This window comes from Lynx rufus, unplaced genomic scaffold (genome assembly GCF_022079265.1).
Source record: "Lynx rufus isolate CCGP_SWC_20201006 ecotype Redwood Valley unplaced genomic scaffold, mLynRuf1.p SCAF_7, whole genome shotgun sequence".
Classification (NCBI taxonomy): Eukaryota; Metazoa; Chordata; class Mammalia; order Carnivora; family Felidae; genus Lynx; species Lynx rufus.
The window spans coordinates 18,859,692-18,874,819 of record NW_025814889.1 but is presented as its reverse complement, the minus strand read 5'-3'; the positions used below and the strand labels follow the sequence as shown (position 1 = coordinate 18,874,819).

General features: G+C 35.6%; 1 protein-coding gene across 3 annotated transcripts in view; it reads right to left on the bottom strand.

Moving 5' to 3' along the window:
* The window catches only part of PLXDC2 (plexin domain containing 2), a 455,666-nt gene that overhangs the window by 54,771 nt on the left and 385,767 nt on the right, over nt 1-15,128 (bottom strand). For all 3 annotated transcript variants that reach the window (XM_047067158.1, XM_047067160.1, XM_047067159.1), the window contains 2 exons: nt 8,516-8,666; nt 7,500-7,538 (listed from right to left, as the gene is read on the bottom strand). In XM_047067158.1, the coding sequence (XP_046923114.1) occupies nt 7,500-7,538; nt 8,516-8,666 (190 nt within the window). The remainder of the gene's footprint in view (nt 1-7,499; nt 7,539-8,515; nt 8,667-15,128) is intronic.

The window sequence follows — 15,128 nt, the reverse complement described above, 5'->3', positions numbered from 1 at the left end:
GAGCCAAAATCAAGAGTTGGACACTTAACCAACTGAGCCACCCTGCGGCTCTCAATCATTATGTCTTTTTAAAAATAGTATATCTTTTCTCTTTCTTTTCTTTTTTTCTCTTTCTTTCCTTCTTTCTTTTCTTTCCTTCCTTCCTTCCTTCCTTCCTTCCTTCCTTCCTTCCTTCCTTCCCTTTCCTTTCCTTCCCTTCTCTCCCTCTCTTTCTCTTTCCCTCTTCTTTCCTTCTTTCTTTCCCTCCCATCCTCTTTCCTTCCTTCCCTCCCTCCTTCCTACCTTCCTTGCTTCTTAAACGAGATCAGCATATTATAGGAGAAATAAGCATTGGCAATTAAACAAATGTAAGAAAAATAGTACTTAAGTCACAAAACCTTGAGAATGATAGCCAAGGTCAGTGGGCTCCAAACACACTTTGGCATGACCTTTACACATTAATAGGAGGCCTCTTTTTTCCATCCCCCTTGGGAATGTTTTATGGATTCTCTCCACTCGTAGACACCATACTCTGACCTCTCACACTTACTCTCCCCATATTACTTTGTCTCCTACTACACTGAGACAGCAGGAAGCACAGATGAAATTCCCTCAACTTCTGCCTCCTCTCATCCATGCTGACTGATCCATCCCTACTTGAGGATACATCAAATACTCTCGACCATCTTTTAATTCCTTTCTTTATGTCTTCTTTCTACTCAATACCTATACCATGTAAATAGGCTCCTAAAATAAAACAACATAATTAACAAAAGAAGTCTCTACTTTCTTTTTCATTAAAACTTCTTGATAAGTAGCTTGTCCTTGTTGACTTCAATTTCTTAATTCATAGACTTCTCAAAATCTATCTGGGGAGTGTGTAACTGTGGACTGTAGAACTACTCAACCATGTTAACATATTACTTAAACTAATGGTCACTTTTCTGTTCTTTTTTCTTTTTCTTTTTTCATCTTCTTCTTCTTCTTCTTCTTTTTTTTAATTTGGCCTGTCTAGAGCATCAACATAATTCACTACTTCCTCCTTGAAATTTCCTTCTCTTTGGTTTTATGATAGCAAATTCTATTGGTTTTCTTGCTATCTCTTTATCTGTCTTTGCAGTTTTCTTCACAAAACCTTGTGTTCTCCTTTCTGTACTGTGCCCTTTTCATTTTTATAGCATCCTTCTGTGATCTCATTCACTCTCATAACTTCAACTGTCATTTCTATGATGATGATGCCTAAATTTGTATCTTTTGCTTGTACTTCTCAAGCGAATTTCAGATTTGCAGAGAAGAACGCCCATTATATATCTTCATTTGGATGTTCCACAGATATGTCAAAATCAATAAGCTCAAATTCAATTCATTGCCCCCCCCCCACAACCCATCCTCTTCTGGTATCCCCTATTAAACAGCACCGTCACCCACCCAGATAACTAAGCTCAAGTCCTGGGAGCCATCTTAGTCACTTTGTATCGCATAAGTCACACATCCAATCGGGTATTAGTTATGTAGCCTTACTTCATTCAAAGTGTTTCTCATGCCCATTTTCTCTTCTTTATTCCTACCGTCAGCCACTACTTTGGCTTCTCAGCATTTCTTTTATGGATTACTAGTATAATCTCCTAAGTAGTTTTCCTGGCCTCAGGTTCACTCCTTTCCCATTGTTCCCCACCACCCCATAATTTACTGTCAAACTGGTTTCCATACAACACCCAGTGCTCATCCCAACAAGTGCCCTCCTCAATGCCCATCACCCACTTTCCCCCTCTCCCCCACCCCCCATCAACCCTCAGTTTGTTCTCAGTATTTAAGAGTCTCTTTAAAAAAATATTGATGCCTGAATCAGCTCCAGAGGTTCAGATTTAATTGGTGTGAAGAACAGTGTGACCACTGGGGTTTTTATAAGCTGGAATAATAAAATCAGATGAGAATAATCAGATAATTCCAAGGTACAGAAGAAGTTGAGAGCCACTACTCTGGATAAAATTTTACGAAAGCAACTCTTAATTCTAGGGGATATGCAAAATAACATTCTGAAGTATAAGAAATGTTCACTATTATGGCATACATATACTTAGAATAGAGTTAGTGCTACCATGGAAAGTAGCCAAACGAAGCAAAAGATATAACCAAATGTCAAGATACTTTACAGTTGTAGAGACAGAAAGTGATAGATATTCAATAGCCCGTCAAGAGGAAATAACAGTTTCCCTTTGCTTATGAGACTGTGATCTATGTGAAAGAAGTAGGTGAAAAAAATAGCAAGGGAAGGTGGGGAGAGAAATGAAAGATATGTTACTTTGATGATTTATGTATTAAAGTCAAAAAACAATTCGACTGAATGATAAATGAAACACTAGACACTTGATCTGTCACTAGAGACTAGGTAATAAAAATATAACCTTAGAAGTATTCTAGTGGAAAAGTCAGAATAATGTTGTAACACTTTATCTTTGGCTGAAAAGTCTTGGGGTATGTTCAGAAATAAGAAAGTAACACGACCAAATCAGAATTTAGACCAGCCATTCCACAGTAGTTCATTCAAAGTGTATCTGTCTTAGCTTTGTGAAATCAACCACTTGGCAGATGTGTATCAGAATTAACTTGATCATGTTGATCATGTTCTGCAAACCGCTTAATGTAGCTATTTCGGCATCTCTGATGGGTGACACCACCTTTCTGACTCAAGGATGCAGCCTTTCAGGATCCAGGTTTAGTAAAATGCCCGGCAATAAGAAGAAATGAGAAGCACGGTACCACCTGCGTAACACATCAGTGCTCTCTGGAGTGCTGTTACTTTAAAAGCTATTAGCAGCTAAGCACTTATATTCAAATATGTTTTTAAAAAGACACTCTATCAAAAAGAAGAACATTTAGAGGAGCCAAGAACAAATGCAGTTTTGGTACTTGGAGAAATCTCAGTCAAGAAATTTTATTTTTATTTATTTATTTTCTAAAGTTTGTTTGGATATTTTGAAAGAGATAGTGAGAGCGGGGGAGGGGCAGAGAGAGAGGGCGAGAGGGCGAGAGAGAGAGAGAGAGAGAGAGAGAGAGAGAGAGAGAGAGAGAATCCAAAACTGGCTCCACCTTGCCAGTGCAGACTGATGCAGGGCTCAAACCCAGGAAGCTACCGTATCATGGCCTGAGCCAAAACCAAGAGTGCGATGCTTTACTGGCTGAGTCACCCAGGCGCCCCTCAGTCAGCACATTTTAAATAATAAAATCAAATCACAGGATTTTAGAGCTTACAATAATTTTAACATCTGCAGTGTAGCAGAATGGCACGATTCAATCTGCCAAACTGAGCTGAATCTGGTTGAAGGCTTTCCTTCTTAATTAAGAGACCCTGCCATTGATTCAACTTGCAAACCTCTTTTCAGCGCTGGATATAATTTTATCCAGTTCGCATCTTGAAGACATTTACATTTCTATTTAGGTGGTGAGTGTCATTTGGAAGCAACCTAGTCAAATGCCAAAGAAGGCATTTAATAGTTGTACCTACTCTAATATATAGCTAGGTCATTCCTTTGAAATGGACTCAGCTAATAAGCTTTTGCCAGGATTTGAAAACCCAAAGATGTGATTTTAAATGCTTATAACCACTATCCACAGAAATACATACATTTAAAAAATACATCCTAGAAACCCCTTGATGGTGAATTAAACCTGAATTTCTGGAGAAACCAGGAAGGCTGAAAGGATTTTAAATTAGATTTTGAACATAAACACAGCGTAGCCCTGTAGTTTGGAGAATGCATGCCAGTGATTCAGACACTCCTCAATGACACAGGAAAATCGATGTGTTGTGATTTTCATAGAAAGGATAAGATGGAAACTACTGCATAATTACATGGGAAAAGAAAATAAATTCCATTTCCAAATACTTACAAGTATCATCATCAGTTGTTAGAGAAAAGGGAAAACAATACAGTAGGAGTAAGTGAAATACTTTAGAGTGGCATTTCCTGTTCGAAGTTTGACTCTAAGAGAACAGCCATACTGAAAGGCTGTATTAAGGCCCAAAAGACTCATAGCCCAGGTCTGCCACGTACTGGCCATATAACCTTTCTATACCTTTGTTTTCTCAGCTAAAAAATGAAGATAATAATAGGAACAACTCACAGGGGTGTTGTGTGAATTATACGAAGTAATAAATGACAGCATGTAGAATGGGGCCAGGAACATAGTAAACACTCAACAAATATTTTTCCTCTTTTTCTTCTCCTCCTCCTCCCAACTATTTGGAGATCGTTGTATAGTTGGAGATAAAAGGTCATGTTTATACTCGCTCTTCTGAGTTTTTGTATTCTATCACTTACAATGGTCAATCAATGTTATATACCTTACTAAGGAGGCCTATGCTCATTAGATACCATTTTCTTTGTTTAGGTTTGTTTAAATGTTCTTTTCTCCAAATTATTCTTAGGTCTTAGAATTTCCGCTCAACCCATAAGGCTAATAAAACTTTCCTAAACCCAAAACTATCTTGAAACTTCCAGAAGCTCTACCTAGTCTTACTCTAAATGTAGCAGGAAACTCAATTCACAATTGAAGATTCATCAAGAGTGATTTAGCAGACTGTAACTCAGTTTGGGTCCTGTGAATGAGAAACCCTGTTGTGTGCCTTTGGTGTCCAGCTGCTCAGAAGTATTTTATACTTTCATATCAAAGATGAAGGAAAATCTCCTGGAAAGTGAATGTATAATCATGTCAGCTGTGGATTCCACTAGAAAATCAACTATTTTAACCCACAGAAATGTCCCAGAAAGACTCAGCCAAAGTAATCCAATATCTAAAGCCAGCATCATTGGCTTCTAGCTACATATTGACTATTTTGAAAAATGTCACCCTTTTTCATCAAAAACTACAGATCTCTAAATTAAAATGCTTCTTAAAACCAGCCAATTAAATTAAATCAAGAAATAAAATGAGCTAAATTTCTTTGCAACAATATATAGCAATTTACAAAAATTTATTAGCTTGCATTAAAAAAATTAACAAATGTGAGAAAACACTTAAATTAGGCATCCTTTTTCATTATTACCTCCATTTTGCAAAAATGTTAACCTGGATGTGGAGGGGCTGGACAATTCTGAATTCTATTCTCAATATGTTTAATCAACTAATCAAGTTAGATTTAAAATGGCAATCTTTCCTGCATCTTCAAATTCTGTAAGATAAAAACAATGATAAGTATGCTATCTTGATGAAGGTGCTATAAAAAGTAATGTGTAATTTCCCTTAAGCACCGCTTTGAAGGAACATTTATCTTACTTAATACTGGCCAGGTTGTTCTGCTCCAACTGTGCTTTAAGAAAAAGTGCCCTATAAACAATCCTAGACATGAAAAGAATTCCAGTATATAGACACAGTTAAAGTCTTATTGTGATATTTTGGAATCCTGATGGATTCATGGCTGCATATTAATGATCTAAATATCATCTGAAAATCCATCAGTCAACTTCTCCAGTATGGCAGAAAAGAAAAAAAAAACCTTACATTTACATCAGGAATTTACTCCACTTGGTTTCTCAAGATCATAAGGTATTCTAATGCACTGCTTTAAGAAAATCTTCAAAGTTTTATGATTCCTTGATGCATTCAACAAAACTAAAGATTTTCCTTGGGATAATTGGTAAGATTCTAGGGAACTACTTCCCAAAGTGAATTTTGCAAAGCATTAAGTCCATGAGATGCAACTTATAAAAAGGTTTTATGACCAAATAATGGAGAAATGCCAGATACTAAATCTTTATTGCCATCTTGAAATTTCTTTAGAATACATGCTCCCCAAAAGCAGGGAATTTAGCTAAATCTCATTCACTTATCATTTAGCTAAATCTCATATCACTTATCCAAGCCTGTGACAATGCCCTCCAATTAGCAGGCATCCAGCAGGAATTAATGAATGAATAAATGAATGAACATTAAAAGTTTTGAACAGCTCTCTAGCAAAGAAACCTCTTTCATTTTCTTTCACCCAGAGTATCTCATACCTATTTGATCACAGGATTTTTTTTTTCTGTTAGCACTACAGAATATTTATTCTAAATAATTAGAATATTAAAAAGAAAAGAGACAGCATAGAAATAATATAATAAACACACATGAAACTACTACCCAAATTAATAATTAAATGTAACAAATACAACAGACGCCTCTTGGCGACTCCTCCTCCAACTCATTTATCTCCCACTTCCCTCCCTCAAAATAACATAACACCAAATTTAGGACTTATGTTCACATGAAACTAAACAGCATCCTGTTCTGAGAAATTCTCAACTGGGGGATTGCTAAAGGCCCTTCAAGTGCTGAGATTTTAATTTATTTCTAGCAAGTATATACAGGCAAATGGTCATCTGTAAAGCTATCCACTTATAGCATTAATACTATGATAACTAAGAAATGAATGAAATAAAACACTATTATACAGACACAAGACAATGGAGAATTGATGTAATAATGATATATATGAAAAGGCTAAGCAGCTTATCTTTCAAATGGATTGATATGAAATTAAAGATGCATACAGTATGTATCTTATCATACAGTGACCTAAGAAAACATAGATGTATTTTTGTTACTTAACCTGGACTAATTTAGAAACTAATCTCTACAATTACTTAAAAAAAATCCCTAAGAATGTATACATTGGATTTTGACTTACAAAATCAGCTGGGGCTGCAAAAGTAAAACTGTGTCTAGATCAATGTGACAGTAGGGTCACATTTACATGAAAGAGGCTGCTAAGAAGAGGCCCCACCTTCCCCCCCCCCCCCACTTCCTGAGTTGAATAAACAGTTGCTGATAAAAAAATCTCTTTTATCAAGATCCAGCAAGCTATGATAGAGAAGCACATCTGAGCTAATATAGTTTAATAGAAAAAGAACTGTTTTTAAAAATTTTAGGCAATATCTTTCACAATCTTATTTTCGTAAAACTTTTCTTCCTCAAATTTTTAAGTATCAATATAGGTTTCTCTAAAAATTGTCTTAGAAAAACTTGAAGTATGCAACTACTTAAAAGTTCTTTTTTGCATGTTTAATTGTTGTCCCCTGTTTGACATAAGAGACAAAAGGGCCTATAAAATATATTTCCATATTGGTCTAATTCTTAATTTTATTTATAAAGAATGTTGAGTAGTCAACTTAGAGAAAAAAAAAAAAACAAAACATTTGAACCCAATACCTGCTCTGTGTAGATACTCAATACACAATTAAACCAAGGAACAGTACACGAAAAAGGAGAGAAAGGTGTGTGGATAAGTTTTCACGTTGTAATTGGTCATTGGTATCCTATAGTTTTATAGGCAAATATGAGGATTGGAATTTCATTCTACCATTGAAACCATTTCAATTTTCAAACCACCCATTGAATTCTCCCCATGTTAAATACCAACAGGGAGTGAGATATAATCTCACTGGGTATTAGAAGCCCACAAATCTTTTCTCATATATAAATGAATGAAATGACTTAGTATCTGAAAATATTTATAAAAGAAAAGCATCAATTCCTACCTCCATTATCTTTTAGATGTAGTGCTATCTTGGTATCATCTGGAAGAGAAATTCAAAGTTATTGTAACAAAAAAAAAATTTAGTGGGGCATAAATATGACGATCAGTCATTGTCTCCTAATGCTTTCTCAGAGGAGGATTCAAACCTCAAAAATACTTCACAGGCTATATAACAATCCAAAACAATATGTATTAAAATGCAGCACTGGTTTCAAAAGCAATAAAATGATTTAGCAGCTTCCTCATCTCATTTTATCACTTTACTCCAGTTAACTTTTAATATCCAATTAAATTTCAATTAAAAGTAAAAGTTTCAAGTTTAATTTATTATTCAAACGAAAGCCAGGTTTATGACCATAAATAAGTAAGACTATTTTTTCTCCATCAGAGCCTACTCTTGGCCAACTGGTCTCACATTTCTCCCTAGTGGCGTCATTTAGAGTAAGTGGTTATATTTTGGCTAATATACCTTCTTCCCTCAATGAGTTGTCTCATGCATCAATATTCTCTTGTAGTTTTGTCTTCGCTGACAGAGGAAATGTTTTTCAAAGACAATTTCTGTGACATACACAGTGTCCCTCTACGGATTATAGACCAACATATTTTACTAACTGTATTCAGGTAAATATTAGAATTGCATATAAATAGAATTATCTATTTCCAGAATCTGAAATCACTGGACATTTTATATGCATTTTGCCTTTCTCTCCTGTGACTGAAATGTTGAATTCAGTTACGACAAAATTTACCGATATAAAAGGAAGTCTGTATTTCTTTTCTATTGAGGACAAGTAGCCAAGATCACTAATGAAATCTAAGTCTTAAGAAAAGGTGTCATACGTTACAAGAATCCCAGCACATATTCTTCTTCTGTAATAATTTTGTCTTTTCCCCTTTAGAAGTCCTTTAGAAATCCAGTTTGCCAAAAGATAACTTTCTCTCTAGAGAGCTACTCCAGTACATGTCAATACAGTGACTTTCCCCTCCTTCAGAAAAAAGCAAAAATATCTAGAGCACCTTCTGTGGGCAGACTGGTGGGCAGCTGGGATGTCGCTGCTCTTCTGGTGGTTGTTAAGACCCTGAATTTTGTGGTTGTTGCTTGTATAGTTGTGGTGGTTTGAGAAGAACTTTCCATTGGCTCTGTGTTCTCACACATCTTCTCTTTTGACTGATAAGAGAAACAAATAGGAAAACAATTTAAGAGTGATCACACATGTGTTTAGAAAATCACATCAAAGAAGTTGGGCTGTGAAGCATTAAGGGCTTTCATATCAAGATGAGGAATAAGTTATTTTTATAGAGAACAATATTTACAGATTTTAGTAATTTACAAAGTATATAAAAGATGAGAAAAAATTGGATGTAACAAAGCATTCCCATCTTCAGATATTTGGATTTCATCATTTCTGTTCTTAATCTTTCATACTACTATTTATCTTGCCCTAAATCTTATATCAATCTCTATATAAAAGACATGATGTCATGAGGGAGAAGTTCATACAAGAAGAAAAACATGTTCATACAGATAAGAATTAAAACATGCTTGGGTATGTGAAGAAGGCGCTTCAAACCAATAATGCTAAGTTCTAAAAATTTGGTAAAATGCTCCGTATCCCCTTATTGTTTCAAAACTAATCCACCACACATTGAATGAGTATTTAAATTTTTTGTTTTCTATTACAAAATATTCAAAATCACCCAAACAAAAGATTGGATGGCCCTCATGTAATCACTTAGCCTATTTCTCCCTAGCAGAGCTAGACTTAAGACACCAGGAAAAGATATATATTTTATTTTTATTTATAGCCCACAAAAATAAATCCTACAACATTCACCAGCAACAATTTCCACCACCCAAACTTTTATGGTTTAGAAGCTGCTTTTTGGTTTAGGTTTATGGTTTAGAAGCTCTCTCAACCTCTTTGTTCTCCAAAGGACGTCATCCTTCTGGTAGGGTCTCAAGTAGAAGATAATCAGTCTGCACATGGGTGGTACTCACCCCACTTTAGAAAATTATTAAATAAATTCCTTTCTTAAACGTCTCTTGTCATTAATGAAATACAAGGCACTTATTAGTAGTTCAGCAAGAGTTCCTGAGATGGCTTCCTCTTTCACAAAGGGTGAGATACAGATTTCTTCTCCACTGCAATTCCCAATATCCTAGGGGTCATTCAGTCTTCAACTGTTGGTTCCCACATCTTCTCAGCCCCAGTGACCTAATGATCTCCTTGCTAGCTCCACATCAGTTCTTGCCCCCACAGTCTGGCCCTCATCTGCAGTTGGAGATGTTTGTGTTTTGAGATCATAGATCCAGTTGTCCTCTTTCCAATCTCTCCATGTGTGTGCTCACTCAGATTCTGCTTCTCCTTTGACTATGCACAAAGTCCAGTCTCCTATTTTTGCATCACTTCAACCTCTCTTTTCAATTTCTTCACTTATCTTGCCCCGTTTTGTCTGTTTTCCCACAGCACCCTTTCAGAAAAACCCCAATACTAAATGGAGTAAAAAACCTGCCTTTTCCTTGCCTGCAACAAAGCCATGAGCAGCTGGAGAACGATCACACAGCCTCTGACTGGGAGCTCCATAAATTTACCTCCCACCACCTCAGTAGGCCTTCCGTGCTGCCTGGCAACTCTGTCCTACTTTGCTGGTCTCTTCTCCCATTGTCCTCTGTGTCAATTTCAAATCCACTCCACTCTACCAAAAACTATAATGCCTGTCCCAATCTTACTCCATGGGCTCACCTTTTATTTCTTTGATAGGAATCATAAGCAAGAATTCTCTACATTTCTTTACAAATCAGCATTCTTGCTCGAATCTGTACTGACCTACCCCTCTTCCTTTCTGTTATAATGGAAGAGGCTCAGTATTTATAGCTATTCTCTCAACCTCTACTGTGGCCCAACTCAGCCCACTTTTCTCAGGCATTGTGAACTTGCTCATTTAATACAATCCTTTCTCTTCAATGTTTACAATCTTGAGTTTTCCACTGCCTTGTTCCCATTAGAGCTTACGCACACTCAAGCATGTCCAATCTTACTTTAAAAACTCAGTCCTCCTTCTCTACAACACACCCTGACATTTCCCCACTTTCCCTTCCGTTCAGTCATCTTTCCAGAGAGATTGGTCTGTCCTGGTCTTCGCAGACTCCCACTTTCCCCACTTGTAAAAATCTTGTTTTTACTCAATACAACTTACTGGAAACTTCTCATGTTGGTGGTCCTAATATCTTCTTATGCATGAAATTGTCTATATTCTTTTTTTTTTTTTTTTTTTTTCAACGTTTATTTATTTTTGGGACAGAGAGAGACAGAGCATGAACGGGGGAGGGGCAGAGAGAGAGGGAGACACAGAATCGGAAACAGGCTCCAGGCTCTGAGCCATCAGCCCAGAGCCTGACGCGGGGCTCGAACTCACGGACCGCGAGATCGTGACCTGGCTGAAGTCGGACGCTTAACCGACTGCGCCACCCAGGCGCCCCTGAAATTGTCTATATTCTTGATATCTCATAGCAAGGGGCACACCTGTCCACTTCCCAGGGTTCTGTGACATTTATCCTCACCAGTATTCTGATAGATTTCTAACAACTCCTTTATTTCCTTTTACTTCTGTCTCCCTGTTGTGTGTTGGTAGTTCTTATGGATCTTTCTTGACTAATCTCTTTGCTATATGCATTCTCACTAGCAATTTCCACCACACCCATGATTTCAATTCACATCTTTATATTAATTTACATAAATCCATACCAACATTACATATGTCTCTCTTGGATTTCTGACCCAAATATTCATCTATTGACTTAACATATGCATGTGGATATCACAGACATCTCCAACTCAATAAGACTGAAATGGAACTTGCCACATATTATTCTCCTCCTGTGTTTCTACTGTAAAAGAATACTATTAGTAAACACCCTGATATTTAAGGTAACATCCTGGAATTGTTTTGCTCAGACCACTAAAGGCAGACTATGGACTCTAAATGGTCTTCCTTCTATAAAACAAGGAGATTCTGGATAAAATACGAATTTTAAAGCATTACTAGGATTTGCAGGACACAAAGAAAATCTCCAAGAATACCTTTCTATTGTCTCTCCCCCAAAACAAAATAAAGCAAAAGCTGTGTGCAATGGAGTAGGAGTAATATACATTAGACAAAGTAAAAGACTAGAATTTGCCTATAGGGCAAAACATGTCAGAAATAAAATATTTCTCCAAGGAGATCAAGTCTTGTGCCAGCAGTAGATGGGGGAGATAAATCTAAACCTCTCCTCACATATTAAATAGGGACATATGATATCCCCTAAAACTCTCAGGTTCTCATCATCAAACATTCTTTGGTACAAAGTACCATCTATTTAGGTCCTAGGGATTCCCATGGAATAAAATCGAATAAAAATGCAATTCTAATTAAAGGACACAAACAGAAACACAAAAAGAAGAAGCACACTCTGACAAAGTTAACAAAAACAATGAGCAATGTATTTAAACTATGAAAATCTTTAGATATTATGATCATCCAATAGAAGATAGACAAAAAATCATATATGAAATATTTTAAGGAATGAAAGGTAAAGTTTAAAAATTAACTAGTAATATAGACAATAAAAATGTCTTGGCAGATTTAATAAAATGTAAAATTTAAATTTTAGAAATGAAAAATACATTTTTTTGCAATGACTACTTCAATGGATATGTTAAATAGTGGATCAAAAAAGATGAAGACAGATTTAATAAACTGGCAAACTGATCTGAAGAAACTCCCCAGGATGCAACACAGAGAAATAAAAAGATAGATGATATAAAAGAAGAGGTTAAAAGATGTAAGGAAGTGATAAGAAGGTAACTCTATCTCTAAAGAGTTCAGAAGATAAAAATAAAGAGGATGGAGAAAAGTCTGATTGAAAAGTACTTAGTAAACTTGATGCCTGATCGGTTAGAAAACACACATTCTTCTAGAGAACACACAGATAATTTGTACAAATTGTCCATGTACTATTCCATGAACAAGTTCCAACCAATTTTAAAGAATCACTATCATACAGAATATGCTTTCTGACAATAATTGAATCAATAATTCGAGGTCAACAATAAAATAAATTTTAAAACTTTTCACAAATTGGAAATGTGCTATAATTCATAATTCAATGTAAATCCAATAAACATATTAATGTGTTGATTGATTACAGATCTGGACATACTGAGTCTAAATTTATTTGAAGAACAAAAGTCCCCTAATAGTCAAAATACTTGTGAAGAAGAAAAAATAAGACTTGTCCTATAGATAGCAAGATTTCTATAAGATGATGATAATTAAGACACCATGACATTAGTTAGGGTATTGACAAATTCAGGATTAGAAGAAGAGAGCCCAGAAACCAACTCCCTGGTTATGTAGAAACTAGGAAAGAGGTGGCTTGGCAAGAAATTGCCAAAAGGAAGGACTATTCAACACACAGTGCTTGAAATTATCTATAAAGGGGAAAGCTCCTCACAAAATTGGATTCCCATTGTATATCATACATAGATACTGATTCCAAACAGAATAAAGACTTCGATGTAAAAAAAGATAAAGCTTTAAGATATTTAAGAGAAAAATGCATGAAAAATGACTATGAAATTTGGTAGGAGAGGGCTTTTTAAACAAGATACATATACCCAGAAACTAACAATAAAATAAAAGACTGATTAATTTGACACTTTAGATTGAGAATAGATGTTAACTAAATAAAATAATGAAGAAAATGAAGAGAATCCAAAATCTGGGGAAGATATATATACCTAGAGATACTAGCTAGAGCAGTAACACAGCAGAAATAAGTAAAAAGGTATAAAGAATAAGTAAAAAAGGAATAAAGTAAAAAGGTATAAAAAGTAATGAGCAAAATTCTTTTATTTATAGGTGGTAAGATTGTTTAAGTAGAGAGCCACCAAGAATCTTGATATGTATTTTTTAAATTAGTAAGATAATTTTATAAGGGGGTTATATATCAGATGTATTATGTCTGTTACATATAATCAATGGAGACCTATGGTCTAGAATAAAAAGAAAAAGATAATTACTCAATAGAAAAATGACAAAAAGACATGAACAGGAATTTCACAGAAGAGGAAAGACAGAAGAAGAAACACAGAAGCCAAAAAGAATATGAAAATAGATTCAACTTCGCTGATAATTGGTGAAAGACAAATGGAGTTCCCAATAAGATACCAAATTAGATAGCGAGTAGATCTGCAGAAATGAAGAAGTCCGACAAAATCAGGATCGTAGCGACCATGAAATAATGGGAACCTGTAAGAGTTCCAGCGTCGTGCTGGTCGTGTACATGGACACACTGGAAAAAAAATGGCATTATCTTTCAAATTTGAACATTTGTCTGACTCCCATTCAGCGATTCCACTTTTGGGAATATTAGAGAAACTTGTGTACATTTGACTTAGGAGACACGCACAAGGCGCTTTTGTCAGAGGAAAAATCTTGAAACAAATGTACATAAGACTGAGTGAAGAAAACATGATTGTGAGAATATAAGCTTCAGGAAGGCAGAATTTGGTGTTTTGTTTTGTCAGACTATTTTTTTACCATTCCATTCCAGTACCTAAAAAAGTGCCCGTGACATCATGGGCACCCAATAAATATTTGGTAAGTGAATGAATGACATATTAATACCATGGAATATATAGCTATAAAAGTGAATAGATCACCATCATGGGCACCAACAGGGATAAGTGTTATGAAACAAAATTCTGAGTGATAAGTTAAAGATTCCAAATAGCTTTATTTATTTTTAATAGGGACGGGCACGGATGCAATGGAGCAGAACAGACAACCAGCTTCCTAGTCACGGATAATCTAGTTCATAAATTGGGTAGCATGATCCTGGGTATTCATTTTCTTACTGTTTTTCAAAGGTACATTAATGTTATAAAATGTTAAAAAGATATTCTAAAAGCAAAGGATAACAAGAATTTTAAAACACGTTCACGGTCCTCATTTCCATTCACCCAACCACCTTCCGATCCTTCCACCACTCCAGCTGTGGTCACCATGACCCTTCCCACTGATTTAGGCCAGATCATCAGCATCTTTGGCTGGGTTATAGCTACAGTCAGTTTATCGGCCTCCTGCTTCAAGTTATCATTCGCCCCATAGCTAGGGTGATTCTTCCAAAAAGGCCTGATTAAAATCCTTTCCTTTGCCATTATTTTTTAATGGAGGTATAATATATACATATAGCATTATATTAGTTTCAGGTGTAGACCACAATGATTTAATATTTCTATATGTTGTGAAATGATCACCACAATAAGTCTAGTTAACATCTGTTGCCACATATAATTACAAACTTTTGTTGTTGTTGTAATGAGAATTTTTAAGATTTATTCTCTTGGCATTTTCAAATGCTCAATAGAGTATTATTAACTGAAGTCACCATACTGTACATGACTTCCTCAGGGTGTATTTATTTTATAACTGGAAGTTTGTATCTTTGGGGCCCCTTCTCCAATTTCATCCACTCAACCATCAATCTGTTTTCTATCCACGATGGTTTTTTTTTTCCTTTGGTTTTTGTTTTGTTTTGATTCCACATATAAGTGAGATCATATAGTATTTGCCTTTTCTGACT